This window comes from Cajanus cajan, chromosome 7 (genome assembly GCF_000230855.2).
Source record: "Cajanus cajan strain Asha chromosome 7, NIPB_CcT2T_4, whole genome shotgun sequence".
Taxonomy (NCBI): Eukaryota; Viridiplantae; Streptophyta; class Magnoliopsida; order Fabales; family Fabaceae; genus Cajanus; species Cajanus cajan.
In genome coordinates this window covers 52,558,454-52,583,665 of record NC_138523.1, presented here as the reverse complement: position 1 = coordinate 52,583,665, position 25,212 = coordinate 52,558,454, and the positions used below count along the sequence as shown (strand labels likewise).

Here is a 25,212-nt window from a genome sequence, read left to right as displayed (position 1 = left end):
TTTTAACACATCTATTACATTCTTAAAATATCAAAAGAAGAGTGTGGATGAACATTTTGTCTTTTGTTTATAGAGATAGGTCAAGACTTAGGGTTTGATGTTTAGCAAACTAGGTATGTGTTTTGGTCACCTTCTTCATCATCAAATCCCCCTTCTACACGTCCTTACTATAGATGCATCCAACAGATGCATATAATACTAAATTTATCTTCTTTTTTTTTTAACATAATTGTGTGAAAAAAAATATTTTTTATGGTCCAGATTTTGTGTGATTGTCACACAACAGTACTATGTGCTTGAATAAATTATATTAAAATAATATTTGATTAATTAATCAACTTTTATATATTAAATACAAACAATTATTTTATGTGAGAATTTAAAAAAAAATTTTTTTGACAAAAATAATTTTAAATTATTTTTAATTTTTATCTAATTTAAATTTAAATTTATTATATTTAATTAAGAATTAAAATTTAATATTTAAAAATAAAATATTAATAATTAACAATAATTTTATACTATAATATAAATTATTTATAATTTAAATATAGTAATTATTGTATATATAATTTATTTTAAAATTTAATACTAGTTCACTTAAAGTGTAAATATTTATAAGCAGACCTTTTAAACTCTTTAAAAATTGTAAAATCAAAAAAAGAAGAAAAAAAAAGTCTTTTAAAAAAAAAACACGAAAAGAGTGCGGATGAACATTTTGTCTTTTGTTTTATTGTCTACAGAGACAGGTCGAGACTTGGGGTTTGGTGTTTTGCGAATTAGGGTTTGTAATTGGATCTCCTTCTTCACCGTCAGATCCACCACCTTCGTCTTCTCTTTCTCGCTATGACGGACGGCTTCTGGAATCGGCAGAAGCAGCCAATGCACCCTTCTTCCGCCATGCTCAAACGTCCTCGCACTGAATACGGTTCGCTCTCTTTTCTCTTTATCTTCACAAGAAATGCCTCTATTTTACATTTTCGACCTTCCGAACATACCCTAAGCCAATTAGTATTTTGAATTTCAATGTTAGTGTCTGGACTAGGTCTTTATGATTTATTAGATTGTGGGTTTCATTTATATAGGGTTTGTCAGATTGATAGTTGGCCTCTAATTCTTGGACTTTTCAAAGTTGGATTTTTTTATGTTATAACAATTCAATGTATGGTATTATGGAGTTTGAGTGTAGTATATAATCTTTGTTCTTTGTTAACTAGTTGGACAGACGCAGAATATAGATGCGTTTCTGGGCTTTTTGAGGTATACCCTGTGGAAAGTATTTTTATTATTTCGGGTTTTAGTGATTGAAATTTTACCGGGTTTAATTTGTGCTAAAGAGAGGAAGATCGTTTTGCGCATTTTTGAGCTGTGATTTTCTGGGAGGTGCAACTGTGACCGAGTGACAGCATTGGGAAAATTCAAGTTCAACTCTAAATCATCCTTAAACAATATTTGATTAAATTACTTTATATGGTTTGGTATGCTGTTGCTGATTATTGCAAGCTGCCAATGTCTCTGGAAATACTTTTGCTATTTTGTATTTTATACAGGGGAGGAACTGGAATGATTGTTGTCAAAATCATTTTCCCCTTGTGATCATGTTCTCTGTTCTGAATTTATAATCCATCCTCACATTTTGCTATGTTGGTGCCTTGTTTGAGCATTCTTTGATTTAGTTTCTCTTCTCTGTTCTGATCTTGTGTCCGTGTCTTTGCTAATATTTTTCTCTGTTTTCTGCCTTGCACAACGTAAGTCTGTTTCATAAGAATAAATTTTTGTAGAGTCAAACCTTTATAATGATCCTGATGTTCCCACTGCAAGCAGCTCTTGCTTTCATATCAAAATGCATTATCATCCTCAATAGAATTGCAGCTGGATTATTGAGTTCATAGCTAGTCTTAATTACTGCCTCCACCTACTGCTTCCAAAGTAGGAATTAATTTTGTATCAAGTCGCATTGAAAATTGAAATTGGATGTGACATTGAGACAGGAGCAGAAGAGTGGTTTGGGGTGGAAGATCCACTGAGAGATAATGGTGGATCTGAAGATTGGAAAGGATTCAGTTGTGAAGCCATGGAGTGGAAACAGATCCAAAAATTTGTGTGGTTACTCTAATTCGAGTCAAGTAACGATAGTTGACATTTTATGCTACTTGGTGTATACTGATAATTTGATAAGGTGTCAACACGTGTGCTTCCGCACCCTGCTCTTTGTATTGTTATGAGCACTTTGCATTCTGGAGCATGTGCTGTTTAGTTATCTGAGTTTTGCTAGCATCTGCCATAGTTTTTAGATGTATTATATATATAGTCAGCGATTGGCATTCTAGCATAGCAATAATATACGATATTGCATTTGAACAAAACTTCTTTTGATAGAATGTAGGCATTTTCAGCTTTGTATTTTTTTACTAGAGATGTTTCTAAACTAGATTCTGTTACATTGCAGACATGTCACTTTCTGGTATGACTTCAGTGGGAAATGATATGCATAATTATATTTCCCGAGATGAAGACCATATTGGTCATCGAATGCTGAAGGACACTAAGACACTTGGATCTGCTTATGACCGCTACCTTCAGAGCACAGGGGTAACATCTTGTTTTATTTGCATAAATGTATGATTAGATGTGCTTTCACAGCTTATTTTCTGCAATTTCCTTTTTTTTGGTTATGAAGCAGCAGCAGCAGCTTACTTCGTTTAATTCTGGGGAAGGCAGTGCAATTGGTGGTGTTGGATTGGCAAGAGGTGTTGGTGGATTGCCAAACCATTCACTAACTGATCCTGCTGTCATGGGGCATCCTGGTGGTGGTCCTGACCTTGCACGAAATGGACGGAACGTCAATTATGGTGGTCAGTTACCAGTTGATGCAGCTTCCAGGCCTGGACCTGAGACTGTACCTCTACCCCCAGATGCTTCAAGTACTTTATATGTTGAAGGTCTCCCATCTGACAGCACTAGAAGGGAAGTGGCTCGTATCCTTTTTGTTCTCAGATAATGTTTAGGAATTGTATCATCATACTTTCAACTGTGGGTTATGAGCATTTATTTTAATTTAGTTATTCAAATTCCTTAATGTTATCTATAGATATTTTTCGCCCTTTTGTTGGATATAGAGAAGTAAGACTCGTGAGCAAAGAATCCAAACATGTAAGTGTACTGTTTTTCATCCTTGTTTGGATGTCCGCTTTAACTTAGGTTATTGCTGTTCTGCTCATTGGTTGAAAGTTCCATTATGTTCTTTATGATGAAATGCTTGCTTATTGCAGCGTGGGGGAGATCCTCTAATCCTTTGTTTTGTGGATTTTGCAAATCCGGCTTGTGCAGCAACAGCTCTGAGTGCATTGCAAGGTATCACTTTTTGTTACCTGCTGACTATAAAAGTAAATTAATTTCGTGTTTTGGTTGTTGAAGTTATATAATAGGGAATCACCTCAGCATAAGACGACTTGATGGAGGTTGTGTATTTGGAAGACTGCATTTAGATTTTTGGCGTTTTGAAACCAATATATGGTTATTAAGTTGTCCTGAATTTTGGATGCTTTGGTATAATTTTGATTCAGATTTTCTTTGGGTGGGTGGGGGGGGGGGGTTGGTGTTGGTGGGTGGGCATTTTAAGCTGCACTGATGTGGTAATTTATCAGTAAAATTCCACATTTACAAGTGTAGAAGCATGATAATTATCTAACTCATAAAATTCTCAATATTCTATTGAACTAAAAGTATTTAATGTAAAGTGTGATGTCAAGGTTTATTCAAACTGGTACTTCATAGAACACATGAGAAAGGAGTGCCAAGTGCGGTGCCAACATGGCAACTTCTATGTTTCCTTTTGTTATCCTCTTTCTTTCATTTGTACATAAAATTATCACACGAATATATCTGTTCCTTTTGAAACATCGTCATCCTGCTCTCTAGGGTGTCTTTCTTTGCTTTACTAATGATCATTACTAGGAATATACTCCTGCTTCTTAAAGGTATGGTATTGTAAGTTATCACCATCATTCTCACCAATACCATGCATATTTTGTGTTACCTAAGCCCAAAATTCTGTCATTATAACAGTCAGCTGTACGTGCAGTTAGCAAGTTAAGGACTAAATTTAGATTAAGTTTCTTGTATCTTTGTCACCAACTACAATTAATTAATGATGACACTTGGATTTTTTTTTTTTAATTCTTGAACACAAGGGTGAAAAAACAATGAAGTTTGATCTAAGTTATGTCTGCAAGCTAATGGCCGTGTTACTTAGGATTTTGTCATTCAGTGTATATAATTTTCACATAATTATGTACCCAAAATTTCGTGTGTTTGCTAACATTGTGGTTGGACGGCACAGGTTACAAAGTTGATGAACTCAATCCCGAGTCTAGCCACTTACGACTTCAGTTTTCTCGGTTTCCTGGTCCCAGATCTGGACCTGGACCTCGTGGCAAGAGATGAGCTGGTTCACCCATGGCATTTAGGTTTTATGCTTATCACAATGTCTCAAGTGTTCCTTTACCCATATCGTTCTGGGGTGAGAATTCATGAATCAATGTTCACCACATGCAAATTTAGTATCTCCCTCCTAATTTCAGATCGTGAGGTGCACATAGTATTTTAACAGGATGAGATCAAAGTACAAAATTGCATTTGAGCAAATCTAACATGGAGATTTTGGGGATTGTTTTAGTCAATTTACTGTGTTGTACAAATATTGAAAATTTATGTATGAACAATGTCATATCGTAGCATTTGCTTTTTGTTGCCCAAATAAAGGTTTAAATGTAGTACTTTTTCTCAATAATATCTGCTATACTGGTTGTGTGCTTGTGGGAGCTGTCGTAGTTTAGGACTTGTTTGGATAAGCTTATCTAAAAGCATTTATAAGAGAGAAAAATTAAAATAGGCTGAAAGTAGTTTATGTATGAGTTAAAAAGAAAATTTTGGAGAAGTTAATATGAATTTTTTTTTTTAAAAATAGTTCATGTATAAGTTAATTTTAGTTTATAGAGAATCTTATTTGTTTATTTTTCTTATTTTACTCTTAGAAATAATTTTAGAAAAGTTTATCCACATTGTGCCCCTGAATTCTGTTGCCTTGATATCTGGCATATATTTGACAACTGTTACAAGCTTTTGGCTTTAGTGCCACGGTTCAAAAGATAGGAAATATACTGACTAGTACGAAGATTGAGCTTGAAAAGGATTGTGTTTCACTTCCACGTATAGCATGGTTGTTTTCCCATTTTTCTCCATTGAACTGAAAAGGTGTGTGATAATTTCTCTGGTCAAGGGAGTTTCGGAATTTGGGATGTGTTATAAAAACTCACGATATGATCACCTACTGTTCATTCCTGCAGTTGCATCCGTTAAGGTTCCGTTTACCTTTTGATAATTTATTTGTGAAAATAATTTGTGGTAATCGGCGGTGAGTATCTAAAAATTCTGGTATTTCGCTATTAATATTTTTACCACGCATAGTTTTAAATTATTGTATGTGTATTTGGAGTTCGGTTGAGATGAATTTAACTGATAAAAAAAAAAAGTTGCACATAAGTTATTCTTTTTCTTACATCGGAACATGTGTTTCTTTTTTGTTGGTTTTCCTAACATATAGTAGAGAATCATGGTCATGCTATAATATAAAAGTTTTTTTCTCCAAAATAATGATTTATTTCCGAGAGAGATGTTGTAAATAGGTGATTTCCACTCAAACATTTACTATATGGATATGTTTTCTTATGAAGAAAAAAATGTTTTAATCTTTTTATTTTTTCATTTTTAGAAATGTATTTGACTTTTCTAAATATGTTAAGTTTTTATTTTTTCAAAAGGAATTTGATCTCTGAATTAGATATACAGTTGCGATTTAATATATCATTTTAATTTTATTAGATTTGACTTGGTGAGTAAGAGTTATATTTTTTTATTACATTAAAAGAAAATATTTCATTTTTATAAATTTATTTGAGTATTATTATAATTAAAAAGTACCATGGATTCACCGAATATTAATATAATATTTATATAAATTTTACCATGGTGTTTTTTCAGTGTTAATTTTTTTTGTTAACCCAGTACCAGAACGCTGTAGCCTGATGGTAAATAGCCGGGTGACTGTTAATTTGATTTTTTTTAATGTAAAAATAAAATGTGTTTTATACATAATTCCTTTTTGTTATATTATCTTCGGTTCATATTTATTACTGTTTCAACCCTCTTTTTTTTTTTCTTTTCTTTTTTTAAACTGTTAATATCTTACAAACCCCCTTCAGTCCTTCACCCATTTCTTAAAAATATTAATTAATGTGGATGGGAAAGGTGTTAAATACCATTTTGCAGGGTGACTGTTATTTTATTTTATTTGTAAACAAATAAGTTGTGTTGTATGCTTAATTGCACTTATAATGTTAAAAAACAAACTTTAATTTCATTACATTTGATAGCTTTTTATTTAGTTAGATACATTGTAAGATTTAACGCTGATTTTTTTTTAAAATATTTGTATTTATTCTTTAAATTGTAAATTTTCATTTCTTGGATCGCTTGTAATAAATCTTGTAAAATTTGGATAACAATTAAATACGGTAAAATTATTATTTTATTAATTTTAAAATTTTGTATAACAATTTATATGTACAATAATAAATTATTTAATGCTTTTATTTGGCTAAATATAATTTTAAATTTAATGTAAAATTATCGAATATTAAAATAGTGCAAATGGCTATATTCTCATTTATTGATATATTTATATATATACTTACCGAATATATTGTAATCTCTTGATCGTGGCTTCAAGTTATTAACTTGCTAAATTCGTGTTTGACTTCTTTTTGGCTCATTTCTTATTGGGCTTGTTGGAATCCTTTTAACATTTCTTTAATTATTTAACATTTGTCGTTTTTAAAGAGAAAAGTAATATTTAGAAAACAGAAATATATTTTAATTATTTTGAGATGTTTGTTTTACACGAGGTTGGTGATTTTGAAGCTAATGATAGCATTTTATAATAATGAAAAAGCTTTATATCTCTTTGGAAGGGTAACTTGAGCTTGACTTATATTCTCCTAAACGGTTAATATGTGTCGGCAGGTGGTCCACTTTGACGTGCGCGGGTAAATAAAAGTTAAAGATATCGTACGGCTCTTGTAAAAGTAAATGCAATTATTGATGGTGTCAGAAACAATAGGTTATTCACGTTGTTTTGTTATCACTATTTTTATTCCATAAACCATTTCGATCATATTCATCCAAAAACAAAGCCCTCCAAATCATACATACATACATGACCATACTTAAAAAGTTGCAATGAAAGTTACACGGTACCATATAGTTGGACCATGAATTTCAATTTTCGATGTTACGTTGCTGCATTTTTCAGGGCCATTAAAAATAGATTAATTGAATGGTGTTATTTACGTGCCCAAATGGCTTTATTCACTATTAGAAGAAAGAGAAAGGCCAAAATATACTAGGAAAGATATTAAAAGACTAAATTGAAATGGTTAAAGTCTTGTTGTATACATTTATTAAAAGTAGTAGTGCTGGCTTATTCGATCTCTATCATTTTTTGGCATCATTTGTGCTGTTGGTGTCTGACTTTTCTTCTCATTTCCCTACTAAGTACATTGTTAGTCTCTGAAAGTAATCAACCAAGCAAAAATAATGCGGATCCCTATTACTTACCTTGCCAACATGAACACAGCTAAGATAATGTTTCCTTATTCGTCGGTGAAATTACAGTGGGGTCTGGTTCAGTTGTACTGGTGCTGCTGTGAGTTTTCTCATCTTCCACAATTAAATGGGATTCCTTACAATCATTATGAATGTCCTTTATTAAGGGTATTATAATGCTTTGATTTACATAAAATGAAAGCTCATATATAACATCAACTATAGAGATTTCGTATGTATGATTAAATTAATGTATACAAGTAAAAAATAATTATTATTTTATAAATTAATTTTGTAGAATTGAATTATTTTCATAAATTAATGATTTTCTTTTTTAAAATTATATCAAAGTCTATTATGACAATTATTGTTAGGTTTATTGAGTTACTTGCTATCAGACTATCATCAAATATATAAATATTCAATTATCTAAACTTCATACTCCTACGTTGTATACAACATGATGCACATGATTGCACTCAAAGCTCCCGGGTTAGGGAAAGGGGAAATGAAAAACAGAAAAGAAAAAAAGAAAAAAGGCAACATCTAGATAAATCCTGGCCCCCTATCATTGCAATTCCCATGTGCAAAAGCATAGTTTCAAATTCAGAAATTTTATCTTTCCCTTGCATGGCATCTTCAAAAGCATATACCTCATATCATTGTCTTGCCAAACTAATGTCAATAATCAATTGCCCACATACACATAATTTGTTTAAAAACAAAATCACTTTTGCAACTTGTAACTACACTATGTGATTCACTTCATATATGCAAAACTACAGATCCGGTGACTAGCCACATGAATAATTTTCTATATATTAATGTAATGCTTTCCTACAGTACTTAAACATTACTTCGATATATAACCTGTCTATTTATAAAATTGAGTTATTACGGTGACTAAGGAGGAGTTGAAGGTGGTCATATCATATGTATTGAATTAATTGGAGGTGTCGAGGCCAATAAAGCACATGGAATCTTATAGGAAAAATCTTTGGATTCTTTGCAGTGTGAGGTAAATATGATAGAGAGACCTTACACTCATACTGAAATGTGGTCCACATCATGGAATCAACATTCAACAAGGCCATGCCTTCATCACATACCAGGGATTTGGCAAAATGGGTATTTACTATATTTCATTAATTTTTGGTTCTTTGCTCAAACAACAAAAAAATTGAAGTCACACTTAAAAATCTCCACTTCTTTGTAGAATGCTACATGGGAAAATCGAACCAAATCTTGGGCACTTGTTGCGAACTAAACCATGTTTATCTATTACTTTGAGATTTTCGTTATCAATATTTTTGAATTTTGTTTTGAAGTGTTGATGACTCTTCAAACTGGGGAACTTTCGAAGAGAGCATATACTAGGGGCCAAGCCCATGATGTGATGCTACTTTGACTTTTGTTTATGGATTCTAGACACGTGACGTGGCCGATGCACCTAAACAATAGCGACTCACTCCACATCATCTAATCGTGACCGTCTGATCCATCCCACGGTCATCACAGTGTACAACTAAACTCTGTACTCCATCTCGTGCCAACTTTTCTGTGTCGGTAACTCAGATGAAAACTTTGGTGCGGTTGGATTCACTGTATCTAATTTAGTCCTCACTTGCGCGCACCCTTCATATTTCATCTAATGGCTTACATTAATTTGTTTTCATGGGTACGTTGTCAGCGTTAAATTGACGTGGCTCATTCTGAGTCATTGAATGAAGACTGAACGATGAACAACACGGTAACTATATCACATGCACCAGAATTTAACGCACTCTATGTAATTCTTTAAACAATAAAACAAGTGCTAAATAATGATAATAATGCACATTTCTTTTTTGACGTTGTTTCATTTTTTTTTTTTGGGTACTTTTGATGCTCGTACAATAATAGAAGGCGTGCGTCTTCTTTTCAATAGCATCCCAAAACTAAATCTCTTGCTTTCACCCTGTTGATCATAATTATATATTTGCTTTGATCTATTCATTTGAACCTTTGCATCGAATCTTTGAAAGTGTGCGAACTATGATTTGAAGTGCTTTATTGCTCGTTTCACCTCATACTTAAATACTATTATTTAATGTATTAAATTTAAATTAATATTACAATTATACCTATAACTTTATAACTAAAAAATCAATGACTTAGTCTTTTCAACTCAAAATTTAAGTGATAATTATTATCTAACGCTTCTGTTTTGATTTTGTGGATGTGTTGCACCATTCTTTTAATAACTTTATTATAAATATGTAAATAAAGTCTATATTACCTTATTATTTCAATGTTTTACTGAGTGTAAACTATTTTGAAATCTCTATTTGTTTGTATTTTAACATTTAAGACTAGGAGATAAATGTACCATCTTGATATTTTATCGAATATTTTTTAAAGCACACAATGTAATTAAGGATAAGTCATATATTTAACTACTCGATATTTTATCTAGACTGTTTATTATGAATACTCTATGATCATAGAAAATGATACCTAAGATTTTGTATATTAATAATTATACTATATCAAACCGATGATTTCTTCTTGGACATGATTCACAAAACTCGGTTATGTCTTGATTGTATCGGCTTTTCAAATTGTAGCCTAGTTATTTACTTTGACTATGTGATCTCGAGCAAAAATCAAAATACCTCACCCCTAATACAATGATGGACAAACTCTAGAAATTCATGCATCAATTATGATAGTAATTATAATGACTAAAATTTATGAGTTATTAAGGGTATTAATGATTTGTAGGCTTGAGGCAAGAAATAGGATTTTTATTGAAGAGTTAGCCTTAATATATGCTTCCCCTACTTTTAATTATAAGTAAAAAATCTTGATTTTATGTATATTAAGAAAGTAAGTTATTTACATTAAATTTTACTACTTTCATAAAATTCTTTCTAAATTATTTTTATTATAAACGGTAAAAGAAGTTTAAAGTTTAGGATTTAGGGTTTAGGGTAAAAGAAGTCGTGAAATTAAAAAGTCTTATATTAAATGAAACATATTTTAGAAAAAATATCAATAAATAATAAAAAATAGTTAAATTTACTTATATTTAAAAATATAAAACATGTATTTTTTTTTTCTTATAATAGACAACATAGAAAATACATATTTCCTTAATCTTGGGAGAGGCAAACAATACTTACCGAGTGTTTTAGATCAAGATAGTTGCTAGATTTTCAAGTTGTTATCCTCCATACCAAAATAATTATAAATATAAATATTTAATTATTTTGTAAAGGTACGGAAATAAATATAAAAATTACGGTAAAAAATACTAAAATTACTATGTGATATTGTAAATGGGTTTGAAAAACTAGAATAATATCCTACTCGAATCATCCTAATTTTAAGATAAAGGAAATCGTTCTCAGCTGTGTTTAGTGATAGAAAAATAAAAGAAATAAATTATATATAAATGACTGGTAATCTAATGCTCTCCAGCTATATAGTACTAAATTACAATGAGTACTTTGCTATTTTAAATTTTAAATCGATACTTTATAATATTAAGTAGTACAAATTTAACAAACAAGGACAAATATGTCTTATCACCTATATACTTTACGTCCTCTCATGATATGTAAACTTTATATATGATCTATAAGCAAATTGCATGTTCATATATAGGAGCCCACAACCCACACATAAGTAATTATAAGCTAAAAAGAAATTGTGCATTGTTCGGAATATTTGCAAATATACATGAAATCTAAAAAAAAAGAATCCAATTTCAAAAAGTCATATAATTATTTTTATTGATTATAAAAGTATCAAAATATTTTAATAAAGTGCGACATAATTAATATATAATTATATTATTTAATCATGCGATCAGATGTATGATTCTTGATCTGTATGAAAAACTTTAACAAATTTCAATATGTTGAAGGATTAATTCTATTAGGATTAATTTGTTAGCCTTCTGTTATAATTGAATTTGTTAGAAACTAATTCAATTAGATAATTAGATTTCAGTTTGTTAACTTTGATACCATGAAAGAATCTTGGCAGAGAGGAATAGAGGAAAAACAACTCAGTTTGGGAATTTCTCTTTGATTCATTGATCAACACACAAAACAAAAGAATACAAATTCAACTATATATAATAGTTGAAACTGAAATTTAATTATAACAGAAATCTAACAAACTGAAATCTAATTATCTAATTGAATTAGTTTCTAACAAATTCAATTATAACAGAAGGCTAATAAATTAATCCTAATAAATTCTTAATTTTAAGTTAAAAAAAAATATTTTTGTGTAATAATAATAATAGTAATAATAATATTAGTATAATAACAAGATGATGATAATGATAATAATAATAATAATAATAATGTGATTAACAATAATACTACTAATAATAATATTATTATTATTATTTATTATTATTATTATAATAGCTCTCTAGGCCATAAAAATGACAATGAAAAAAAAATTAATATCAAGCATTCTTGTTGTTACATTAAAAATGTCATGAAAAGTATATATGTTATTTTTTGAATTTCTATGTAATAAAATTTTGATTATAACTTGTCAGTCATCACGGAAATGCTTAGAAGAAAATAAATTATTTGTCCTAAATAGGGTTTGTTATGGCCCAAGAGTACTCATTGAAATGTCTACTTTTTCATTTTTATTTTCATTACCATACTTATATTTTTTATTATTTCTCTTCCTAGTTTTTACCTCTCAATTTCTACTGTTTCCGACGGACTCAATTCATTTGATTTTGGGATAAATGAATATCACTACTCTCCTAACTACAGCGCACATATGTAGATGTATAGTTTATATTATATAGTACGTGGTTATCTTATCTTGTTAAAGCAAGCATGTGATGTAATATTTTTGTACTATTATTTCATTAACGACTCTGTACGAACATCTCAGAAATCAGAATTGGACCTGCATGGTGTCTGTCTGCACGTTTTAATTTAGCTGTAAAAATCCAACTCAAATTTTAAGATGCGTGGTCTCTATTGGACTCTGCACCCATCTTCCAGACATCCTGTCCAAAATCTCATCCTAACTACCCTACCTATCTTATATTCATTGCCCTTTTAATATTTATTATTTATTATTTATTATTTAAACAATCAATCATTTACCCTATAAAATATAAATAATATCCTAATAGATAATAATTTTCGTTTTCATTATGTACATATGCGCGCATGTTGCCACTATAGAGTGTGCATGGGCCAAGGATTATGAATAACTCGCAAAAGTCTTCCCCAAACAAGTCAATCATGACTTTTATACGACAAACCCTCCAAAATTTCACCAAGCTAGGTAGATCTGTTGCTCATTAATAATCGTTTCAGGTTTGGGTTTTAACTTCGCAATTTTTGTCCCTTCAAATTATATTTTTTGATCGATTAAACAATAAGTCACAAGAAAGTAAAGGCCTTAATTCAATTCTAATAATTAAAAATCTTTTTAAACTGTGTTTGAAGCCATTGAGAAAGAAGAAAAAAAAACCTGGTTTTATATTTACTTTGGTTCGGAAAACATCAAATTCAGTATGCACACTTACCCACCATTAAAACACATTATTTTAAAATCCATTATTAGATTCTCATATTGTCTTTTTACACAAGGAATCTCGTTTTAAATTAACTTTCAAATTGTGTGTTGTCAAGTCACTTTCACTTCATATTCAAGTTAGGGAATTTACCCTAATACATTGCAAGACAGTACTGAAGAAGCTGGTGATTGCTCCTTTGCTTGTTCTACTTTCTTAGATATATTTCTACTCCAAAAATGGCCACAACATCAACCTTACCACTCTTTAAACCGTTGTTCATTATCACCAGAGAAAGAGAGATTAGTTAGTTTATATTAGTGATGACCTACACCTATAAGCTACAGTGAAAGAATAAAAAATTAGGAATACGATATTTGCTTGAGACACAGTATTATCTCTAAATGTCTCAATCACACATATGGAAAAGGACATTGGTCAATGGGAATGTGACATGTATGTGATCATGAAGGGTCAAATTATATGGCCAGACTGGATCTGAAAGCTAAACAATATTTTTTATATTTTAAATGTTTTTCACATATGATCAACCTCTAAAGTCTAGATATCGTTGCTCGAGTTGGTGCCTTCCTTTTTTAGGATTCATATGCTTTTATAATTTTATTATTTCTTATTGTATATATGCTTCATAGTTGATTACTGATACACTGTGACGGTGATTATAAATTGTTTTAATTTTATCATAAATATAAAAGTTCCCTAACAACGCGTTGCGTTTTTGAACTGCGAGCTGCATAGTCAATCCTTATTTAAGATTAACCACCTGTCCATGCTATTTTAGATTTGATTAATTTAACTACTTCAGGTAATTAATCGTCGAATTGTGATAAGTTGTCTGATGAGTCGGTAATCAGTATATTTTATAATTCAGTAACTAAACAATAGAATATAATTAAATAAGTCAACTACATTAGAGTTATCGTTATTCATGCAACAAATTTATATAAATAGCACAAAAAATATGAATATAGTTCCTCTCAAATTAATTTGAAAACAAAAAATTTCTTATGGAGTTACAATAAAATCATATACATATATATAAATATACGAGTTAATCACTTACATACTAACCGTGTAAAGTTTTTTTATACTGGCAATCAATTATATCTTTTAATTATGACATGTCACTGTTAAAAATAAATGTGTTTACAATGACATGACACAATTAAAAGATATAATTGATTGCAGTATAAAAAATTTTTACACTGACAGTATACAGGTGATTAATTCTAAATATATATCTAGTAATAAGTGCTAAAAACATAAAGACTTTAATACCAGTCAAACATCTATTATACACAAGCTAACTTAGAACAACACCAAACAAAATGCCGCCATCTCCAATATGGAACTCAAATTCAAATTGCTCTTCAACCTAATCCTATCCTATTCCCACAATAATCATATTATTGTAGTTCAAAAATAAAAAAAAATATAAGGATAAACTTTGAAAACAAGAAAACATCATAATATAGAAACATATAAAGCTAATTATAAAACAATAAGTTACAACACAGTGCTACAACTAGTATTTAGAGTATTTTGTAAGATTATATTACATGATAAAGTAAATGTGATATTATATAAATTTTAGATTTAAATATTTTTTTAATTCATCAAATTTAAAATTGGTCTTTTTAGTCCTTATAATTTTCAAAAATTTTATTTTAGTCTTTATATTTAAATTTTGTTAAGGAGTCTATCAAATATTGTCATATAAAATATATCTAATGGTATTTTTTTTAGTGAAAATATCACATTAAATTCAGTTAATACTGAATAATTGTCTTAATCTATTATTTTTATATATGTTATTAGTAACTTGAGAGACTAAAATAAGATTTTCAAAATTTAAAGAGACTAAAAAACTAATTTTAAATTTAAGAGACTAAAATCAAATTTACCTTAAATTTAACTAAAAATATATTTAAATCATAATTTTTTTTTACTAGTTTAGCATTGGTATAGGAACTCGCAAGATTCGCACATACTTGATTAAATGTCTATTTATTGAATTATATTATTCATATTCTTTTTTATAAATTCTCTTTTATTACATTATTTATCTTATCTCATTTTTATTTTTTATTTTTTTATCCCTCTATAAATGCAATATATGTATACCACTTCTTTTATTGTTTTAGGTTATATATTAATTAATAGTGATGTAATGATACTAGGTGTGTGATGAATGATGACTATATAGCTAATTAATGACTTTTTCTATTTTGGGATACATTGAAACAAAAGTTACAAGCTTACCAACCGTTAGGAAGCATGGACAAATGATAACACTTACACCCATTGAATTTTACTAAAATAAGAGTACGAAATTAATAACGCCTTTTTTCTTCTCAACTCCTTTGTTAAACTGATCAATTATATATATATATATATATATATATATATATATATATATATATATATATATAGGGAGCATATCAAGTGAGAAAAATTTATTATGAGAATGTGAGAAGGTTAAAATATAACCCTTAGATTAATCAAGTGAGAGAAAATTTGGGATTTAATCAAGTGAGAGAAAATTAATCTAAGGGTTATATTTTAACCTTCTCACCCTCTCATAATAAATTCTTCTCACTTGATATGCTCCCTATATATATATATATATATATATATATATATATATATATATATATATATATATATATATATATATATATATATATATATATATATATATTCTTCCAAGTAATTTATGACTTTCTTAATCTTTGACAGTACGTTTAGATAAATCATTTTTATGAATTAATTCATTTTTTAAAAGAAATTAAAATACTCTACTTTAAATTGTGTTGTTTGGATTTATTTTAAAAGAATTTTAAATTCTGGAGTATTTAAATTAACTAAAAAATCAATAAAATTTGAAATTTCACAAAAAAAGTGAGGGATTTGAAATTTCTCACACAGAGTCGCATGTTATGTCACATATGTTTGTGCTCTCGCAACTAGCACGACTAGCTCTCTCGCACTCATAATTGACTCTTTTGCGATTCTCATTCTCTCGTGCGCTCATAATCTCGATTTCTCTCTTGTTCGTGATTGTCATTATCTAATTCACAATCCTTGTTCTCTCTCTTTACTGAGGTTTGTCTTTCTTCTCTTTCAATTTTAGGGTTTATTTGATTTTTTTTATTGAATTCTTTAATGATCTCGGGTTTTATTTTCAATTTTTTGTTTGATTTCATTAAATTAGTGTATTGATTCATTTGTTTTATATTTGTACAGGGTTGACCAATCTCTTTCTCTCAAATAGAGTTTTTCAATTAGATTTTTCCTCTCTAATTTGTAAGTTTGTTTAGTAATTAATTTCTTTTAGTTGTTTGTTTGATGAGATTTTGATTCATTTTTGCTTGTTGTACTAATTTTATCATATTGTGACTATGTGTCAATATATGCTTTGGTTGAAAAATTATTTCTAATACTTGTAGTTTATTATTAAGGAACCACAGAGAGTGAAATGATCCTTAGAAAACAAAGTTAATTGTTGTAGTTGCAGATGCTTCTAAGCATTGATTACGTCCTCTCATATCTTTTAGAAGCTCTTGTATATTTACCAGTTTTAAATAATGCATCCCATTCTTCATGGATTGAATATTACTTAGAAAAAAGGATTTTGAAAAGTAATGATTTATTTAGATTCAATTCCTACTATTGATTTGGTAAATCATTATATATGTTCTTCTAGAGTCACATAAATTGCATCAGGACTAAAAATTAATCTATAAACTATTGATGTTATAGTTGATGGAGATGCTCTTATTCAAGAATTGCTAGTTGAGACAACTTTGATACCAAATCTTAATCAACATCAATAGGTCAAAGTTGTTAAATGGTTATTTGACACTCCAAAGTAGATAGCTATTGTGAAAGTCTTTCCAATTGAGAAAAAAATGACTTATGTTTTAACATATATTTCTTGATGTAATTTTTTTAAACATAATTTCTTACTTTTAAATTAATTTGATTGATTGTTACAAGTTAACTCTCTAACTTTTTCATGTATTTCGTATATATATTCCATGTTTGGAGCTTTTAAGTATTCCAGCAATACTTGATGTTACCATTAGGTCAATTACTTTATAAGTTTTATACTTAGCTCGTACAGTTATTATTCATGGACAATATTTTTGGCAACTTTCTTATTTTTAGTGAATCTCATGATGGCAACCTGTTCTGCCTTTTTAATCGGTTGTTGTTCATGGATAATGTAGTTTAATGACCACTTTTCTCATTATAGGATCTCATTTAAATTTTCCTATTCAGTTTCCTTTTTCTCTCTTTATTCTATTATGTTTTTGATTTGGATTAATACCTTTTCTAAGATGACATACAATAGTTCTAGTGTTACTCTACTAGACATTTATTGTAGTTTATGATATCTTATATACTTGTGTAAGTTTTGAAGGATGATAACAAAAAACTTATTACTTGACTTTTGATCTTTGATTTTATTATAATTGTTATTTGTTTTTATTTTTATGTAGATTTTATATCTATGGGGCGACGAAGATCTTTGGTATATGTGATCATGATATCTTTGAGAAACTCTCTCTTCTCTCTCTCTCTCTCTCCCTCTCTCTCTCTCTCTCCTCTCTCTCTCTCTCTCTCTCTTTGTTATCTTGATATGGACATTTATACAATTGAGATTTTATTAGTGTTTATTTTGAATTGTATATGATAATGTGATTTTGAACCATTTATAGTCAAAGTTAAAAACTCCTATTTTTTTCTTCTTAATTTAAAATGGACTCACTTTGTACCATGAATCAATGTATTAATTGTTTTAGATGTTAATGATGTTTTGAAGTTTTAAAATATATCATGAATTTAAAATATTTTGTAGATTTATTAAAAAAAATTAAATATACTGTCTAGTATTATTTATGAATTATTAAAAAATTTAATATTAAAATTAATTTCTAATTATTAAATATTTGTTAATAAAATTTAATATTAAACTTTAATTTTTTGAATAAATATTTAAAAATAAATTTTTACTCAATAAAAGTTGAAATACTCTATCCAAATAAGTTAATTCAAATATAACTACAAATCATTGAAAAATGCTCTACTCAATTAAAATATTTTAAAAAAATTCAATTAAAAATAAATCAAATTCTAAAACTTTAAAATTTTCTGTATTTTTAAAATATCGCATGCAAACACACCATAAGAGTTTATACTAACAAGATATTATGTTTCTCTGGTAAATAACTTTCTCAACATAGAAAATTGATATATATATCCAATATATCAATTGTTTGTATAGTACATTTTATATATTGTTAATAAATAACTTATACTGTTTGTACTTATTGTTCATTTTATTTAGGGAAAAAACTACACTAACGAGGGTTAATCAAACAAAAAACTGTTAATAAATAATTTTTTTAGTTATTTTTGTTGATAATTATTTTTGGTTTTTCCACTCAAAAAAAGTTTGCTGAATAAGGAATACACCATGCATGTTGAATAATCATTTCACCATTTATTTAATCCGTATTAATAATTTATGAGGACAGGAAAACCAGTATCGAAAGTTTTGGTCCCTAAAGATAAGTACTAAGAATTAAATAAGTTATCCAATATATTTTAATTGATCAACTAAATATTTGTAAGAGCCCACCCTGCTTGATATGTATATGGTCAATATTATAAAAATTGAACAACAATACACGAGATCTCGTTATTTATATGTATCATGTCATAATAATTTGACAACTTTCCTTTTATATACAAATGGCACATGCACATGTTTTATGGAAGAAAATAATTAGAGCGGATTTGATGATAAAATTGAAATAGTACAAAGTTTTAAATTTAAAATTTGATATTATCATTATAATTTTGATGGATAAAAAAATATATTAATTGAATGATAATTATTAAAAAAAAAATGCTTTTAGTCCTTTAAATTTAAGAAACATTTATTTTTATCTCTCAAATTTAAAATTATTGTTTTTAGTCCCTGTAATTTTAAAAAAATTTATTTTAATTTTTATATTTAAAATTTGTTAAGAAATTTATCAAATATTATTGTATAAAATTTACATACTAATATTCTTATTAGTGAAAACATCACATTAAATTTAATTGATATTATTTAACCATCTTAATTTATCACTTTCAGACATGTTATTGATGATTTAAAGAACTAAAACAAAATTTTTAAAATTTTCAGAAACTAAAATCAACCGTCTCAAATTTGAGGGATAAAAACAAAATCTTAAATTTAAAGGACTAAAAACATATTTAAGCCTTAAAAAATTCATGATTATTTGCTAATAAATAAATTGTTGCATGTATAGTCTTAAAAAAAATGTTACGTGCATATTAAAAAGGAAACTAGATTCGCTTGTCATAATATTTAATTTATGAAAAGTAATTAATTAAATACTTAATTTATAACAAGAGTTGATTAGGAAAAATATTATAAAAATAATAAAATAATATATATAACTAATTTTTTTAATATATGTAAAGTGAATCTTTTTCTCATAATCTATATTAATGTATAAAAGGAATACTTGAATGTGTAACTACCTTTAGTGTCCACTTTTTAATAGATCATTATATCCCTCAAACATAAAAAAAAATCTTATATATTCTTTCTAAATAATTACACACAATCTTTTATATTTTTATTTATGTATAATTATTAGTAGGGGTGAGCATTAAACCGACACCCGAACCGAACCCGAAAAACCCGAAAAAAAATATTACTTTTGGGTGGGTTCGGACGGGTCTTATGGGTAAATCGGTTAAAATTTTGATTTTATACGGGTTATATTGGGCGGGTTCGGGTTTGAATTTTTAAACCCGCTAAAAAACGAACCCAACCGAAAATGAGATAAGTTTAAATTTTTATTACTTTTGTATAACTAAACAACAATGGTCCAAATTTAAAAGTCTTTATTTCAAGTATAATATAGCCATCTATTTGTAACTTATTTTTTTCCTTTTTCTCATAACTTAGATATTTATTTTGTCTTCTCCTTCCTCATTCAACTTCTCAACACACTAGTCCATTTTTAGAGTTATTTTTTTGCTTCTTTCTTTGTCTTTCTTTTCCATCTTCTTATCTCCATTTTGAGTACATTTTGTGTGACTGTGATTTCTTATGGTTTTGTAATCTAACTTTATATTTCTTTTCCATGTAACAACTATGAATTTTGTTATCTTTTATTTTTGCTTCTTTAGTTTGTAAATGTTTCAACTACGAATCTATTTACACCATCTATTGTCACCTTCATTCTATTTCTATACACTATTTTAAAAATATTTTTTTATCGTTTTAAGCTTCATCTTCGTTAAGATAAATTGGTCTACAAAAAAATTCAAACCCGATTATACCCACCCGCTTAAATCCGAATCCGTTTCAACCCGAACCGCCTCAAATCGAAAGCTCAGTCGGTCGGATATGAGTCACATTTTTTCAAAGTCGGTTTACAACGGGTTGGACATTTTTCACCCAAACCCGACCAAACCCACCCATTACTCACCCCTAATTATTAGAGACACGCCTCGACTTTTCTAGTTAAATATAAAGAAAATAATAATAAATATTATATTTATATTATAAGTAAACGTAATTTTTACAATAATTATATTATTATAAGATATATGTCATTACATAATAATATATTTATTTTGTAGTGTAATCATGTAATCCTAAGAAAAGAAATTATTTTTTTCTCAATTATAAAAATGATTATAAAGAAGTACAAGATATTTGACCCAAATTTTATAACAAAGTTATATACTTTTAGACAGTAAAAAAAAAAATGGAAAGTAAAGGAGTCATCGGCTAGTCTTACTATTGTCTTTATCCGAAAAGGACAGAAGCAATGCCATGCAACATGTGCAAGCCGTGAGACTCTAGAGTCTCTTGAGAACCATAAATTAATTGATGAGAGAGAGAAACAGATTAAAAATCATTAAGGCTGCTACGGGCCATGTAGCACAAGTAAGTCTTTTAATTCTTCCGAATGGCAACAAATATCAGTGTTAGGCACACCACACCCATGTAGTTTTCAAAGTTTAGACGATAAATGACAAATTAGAAATACCCAACAATTTAATCAACATGTCTTCCTCTTTCAATATTTTAAAATTATTAGCTAGCAAGATCACCTTACACACTCTAAATAATTAAAGGTTCAAGTCACAAATCAGAATTAATAGCTTCTTTAAATATTTTTCGCTAAGCTAGCAGCCCCGTCAAATCTAAATCTGAATTCCAAACCCCACTTGGATCTAATCGGTAAAAATATAATAAAAATTATTTATTTAAACAAAGACCAATTTTCATAATTTATGGCTTTAATCTCTGTTTTCGAACGTGAATATCGGGGAATGTAGTTTTCTCTGCACGCATATTTAATTTTCCTTTCCTTTTATCTAATTAAATATTGACCATTTATCAAAAAGATTGCCATACACTTTTGTATTTTAATCGATATTTTTTCTTTTGTGATAGGTCATTAGGTTTTGGTCAGAAAAGAGAAAGAGAACAGCAGCTAGCTAATTGGAATGCAGATTTTGAAAAGAAATTTACCAAGATGATTAGTTGGTGTTGAATGGGGTAAAAGAATGTATCTATAAAAGGGGTGGCACTTGGTTCAGAAAGAGCATAAGAAAACCCCACCTTGTAGAGGGGAAAAACAATGGGGTCTCTCATGGCCTCTGCCACACTGACTCTTGTATTGGCAATAGTTTCTCTAAGCTTGCCATCTCAAATCTCAGCAGACAACTACTTGTATTCATCACCTCCACCACCCAAGAAGTACCCTCCTCCATACCACTATCCTTCACCACCTCCTCCAGTTAAGAAGCCTTATTACTACCACTCTCCTCCACCCCCTTCACCTCCTCCACCTAAGCCATACTACTACCACTCTCCTCCTCCACCACCACCAAAAAAGAAGCCTTACTACTATCACTCTCCACCACCACCCTCACCTCCTCCACCTAAGAAGCCATATTACTACCATTCTCCACCTCCACCTTCACCTCCCCCACCCAAGAAGCCTTACTACTACCATTCCCCACCCCCACCACCCAAGAAGCCATATTATTACCACTCTCCACCACCTCCTTCACCTCCTCCACCAAAGAAGCCATACTACTATCACTCACCACCCCCACCTTCACCTCCACCCCCAAAGAAGCCTTACTACTACCACTCTCCACCCCCACCACCTAAGAAGCCTTACTACTACCACTCCCCACCACCACCTTCCCCTCCTCCACCAAAGAAACCATACTACTACCACTCTCCACCTCCACCTTCACCTCCTCCTCCAAAGCCTTACTACTACCACTCACCACCCCCACCACCAAAGAAGCCATACAAGTACCCTTCTCCTCCTCCACCAGTGCACCACCCTTACCCCCACCCCCACCCCCATCCTCACCCCCACCCCCACCCCCCACCCCCACCCCCAACCCCAACCACACCCTCACCCTCCCTACATTTACCACTCTCCTCCACCACCCCCCTAAGAAGCCATACAAGTACCCATCTCCACCACCTCCAGTACACCCTTACCCTCACCCACACCCTCACCCCCACCCTCTTCCACACCCCCACCCACATCCTCTCCCCCATCCCCACCCTCTTCCACACCCTCACCCTCACCCTCTCCCACACCCACACCCACACCCACACCCTCTTCCTCACCCTCATCCTCCTTATGTGTACCACTCTCCTCCTCCACCCCCTAAGAAGCCCTACAAGTACCCATCTCCTCCACCACCAGTTCACCCACCTTACATTCCTCACCCAGTCTACCACTCTCCACCTCCTCCTCACAAGAAGCCTTACATTTATGCATCACCTCCTCCGCCTTACCACTACTAGATACTGCTTCCTCAACTTAATTACCATACCTCTGTGGTAAGCTTATTCTCTATACTTTCCATATTACTATAATAATCACTACACATTTTCATCTTCTAACTTAACACAATATTGTTTAACATGTTTTGTTCTCAATAAAAACTAAGAAAACACTGATACGAAAATGATTTCTCACGTTCGGTTTCAGTCGAGGGACCACTTTCTGACGTTGACCGATGGACACACTAATAATATGTGAATGTGTTCGTATTTTTGTAGGATGTGCAAATAAAGAAAGCGATGGAAGAGTTCGCAATGCACGCACGAAAGAGAAAAATGGAAGCAAAGTTTCCGCGTTTTGTCTTTCATCAAAATATTTATTTCTTTTCTATCATAGCTGCTCTTTTTCTTTATTTTATAAGTTTCGCTGTATTTTAATTTTTATTTAAACGTTTGTAAAGCTCTGCATGCTCATGTACGCACTCCTGTTAATCAATAATACATGCACTGTAGTTTTCAACCAGCTGCGTTTGCAGGGGTTGTAAAACTTATTATATAATTAAATAAATTATATTCTCTCTCTCTCTCTCCATATATCTGTTACTCAAATTTCAAGTAAATCAAGATAATGTTTTCGCGTTTGAAAGAAGAAGAAAAAAATCATTAACAAGTTAAATACTTTTAATCATTTAAAGATTGGATTATTTTATTTCCTTTTCTTTTTGTTGATGTTGTCTACGTGCAGTCTGAATAGTATGTGTGCTCCCGCAGGTAACTTTTTATTTAAAATTGTCGGACGTAAATTGAGAGTGACTGAAAAAAACCCGACAGAGAAATTTAGAAACTGAGCGCCTGCACAATTCAAAGCATTTTCGTCACAAATTATATTTTAAGCCTTTCTAATTAATATCGTAAGTAAAACTTTAGATTAAAAAGATCATGTTTATCATGAATTATAGTCTTGGATGACAGCTTCCTATATTTTTGTCTTGATTTAAATAGGTTTGCAATAAAGTATAAACCATACTATATTTACTAGTTACGATTCAAATGACCTTGATTGGTATGAAATTATGTATTGTATGTCCCATGACAGCTTTTCAAGCTTTCAACGGACTTTTGGGTGGGTCACAGGAAATTTCGTAATTTGAACAGTAGACGACCGATTGATCAGTTATATATTTTTGATTCATATATATATATATATATATATATATATATATATATATATATTTAATAATTAAGAGTAATATACATCAACAATTTATAATTAATTTAAAATCTAATGATGTTAGTTTTAGATGTTTTAATTTAATTATTTGATTAAATATTGTTGTGTTGTTCATGTTATTTGAGAACTCTAACGTCAATAGATTCAAAAAGTTAAATTATTTTTGAAGTAGTCTCAGACATAGTTAAGTAGGTTTAGTTCAAGAAGGATATATAATGTTTTCTTAAGACTAGATCTCATAAGTTCACATTTTTAAAAATTTTAGAGAGAAGTTAGTGAAAAGTTTTTTTAGAGTTGTGGGATTCTTGAAGTTGTTTAGGAGTTAAATATCATGATTCTTGATTTTGATGAATGCATGTTGCTTTTGATGGTGGAATTGGGTTGTGGTGTTGTCTAAGTGTTCATGTGAGAAAATTGCTTAGTTTTAGGTAGATTAGGCAAAAATTAAGTTTTTGTGTAGTGCAAAAATTGATATCACATGCTAGGGGTGCCTTCAATTATTAGGTTCTATCTTGCTCACATTGGATGTAAGATTAGTGGTGTCAGACATGAGGAGAGAAAATTGTCTCTACTTGAACTCACACTGAGCACTAGCGGAGTGATGTTAAGTGTGATTCAAGCAGAAACCCTCTACCTAATTGAGGCAAAGCGTGGATTTTGACATACCAAGCATGAGAGGTGGGAGACTCTCTACCTTCGCCATGCGAGGCATGGGAAGTTTGGTATCGAGCATGAGCAAGGAAAGAAATCCCTACCTCAATGGCATCGAACGTGCGTTGAGCGCGAATTGCATGATTTGATGTGTTTTTTAAGTTGTTTTATGATTAAAAGATGATGATTAAGTTGTATGATGAAGATAATATTGTGATAGTTCATTGTGTATCA

General features: G+C 30.0%; 2 protein-coding genes across 3 annotated transcripts; both read left to right on the top strand.

Annotated features, from left to right (window-relative positions):
• The first annotated feature begins 715 nt into the window (after window positions 1-715).
• LOC109814450 (RNA-binding protein 2) lies at window positions 716-4,816 on the top strand. Of its 2 annotated transcripts, none has more exons than XM_020378885.3 (6): window positions 716-928; window positions 2,450-2,592; window positions 2,681-2,978; window positions 3,092-3,153; window positions 3,273-3,354; window positions 4,343-4,816. In XM_020378885.3, the coding sequence occupies exons 1-6, from the start codon at window positions 847-849 to the stop codon at window positions 4,444-4,446; spliced, it is 771 nt and encodes a 256-aa protein (XP_020234474.1). In that variant the 5' UTR covers window positions 716-846; the 3' UTR covers window positions 4,447-4,816. The 2 variants fall into 2 exon arrangements, with proteins under 2 accessions (XP_020234474.1, XP_020234482.1); XM_020378893.3 differs by having other exon boundaries at window positions 718-928; window positions 2,684-2,978.
• A 17,057-nt stretch (window positions 4,817-21,873) lies between these two features.
• LOC109816839 (uncharacterized) lies at window positions 21,874-23,676 on the top strand. Its single transcript, XM_083060053.1, has 2 exons — window positions 21,874-23,153; window positions 23,376-23,676. The coding sequence occupies exons 1-2, from the start codon at window positions 21,922-21,924 to the stop codon at window positions 23,386-23,388; spliced, it is 1,245 nt and encodes a 414-aa protein (XP_082916179.1). The 5' UTR covers window positions 21,874-21,921; the 3' UTR covers window positions 23,389-23,676.
• Window positions 23,677-25,212: the final 1,536 nt, after the last annotated feature.

Coding starts and splice junctions, on each gene's coding strand:
- LOC109814450 (XM_020378885.3), top strand. CDS start 847: ATGACGGACGGCTTCTGGAATCGGCAGAAGCAGCCAATGCACCCTTCT. Junction 929..2,449: donor ACGTCCTCGCACTGAATACG/GTTCGCTCTCTT, acceptor GTTACATTGCAG/ACATGTCACTTTCTGGTATG. Junction 3,154..3,272: donor TGAGCAAAGAATCCAAACAT/GTAAGTGTACTG, acceptor TGCTTATTGCAG/CGTGGGGGAGATCCTCTAAT.
- LOC109816839 (XM_083060053.1), top strand. CDS start 21,922: ATGGGGTCTCTCATGGCCTCTGCCACACTGACTCTTGTATTGGCAATA.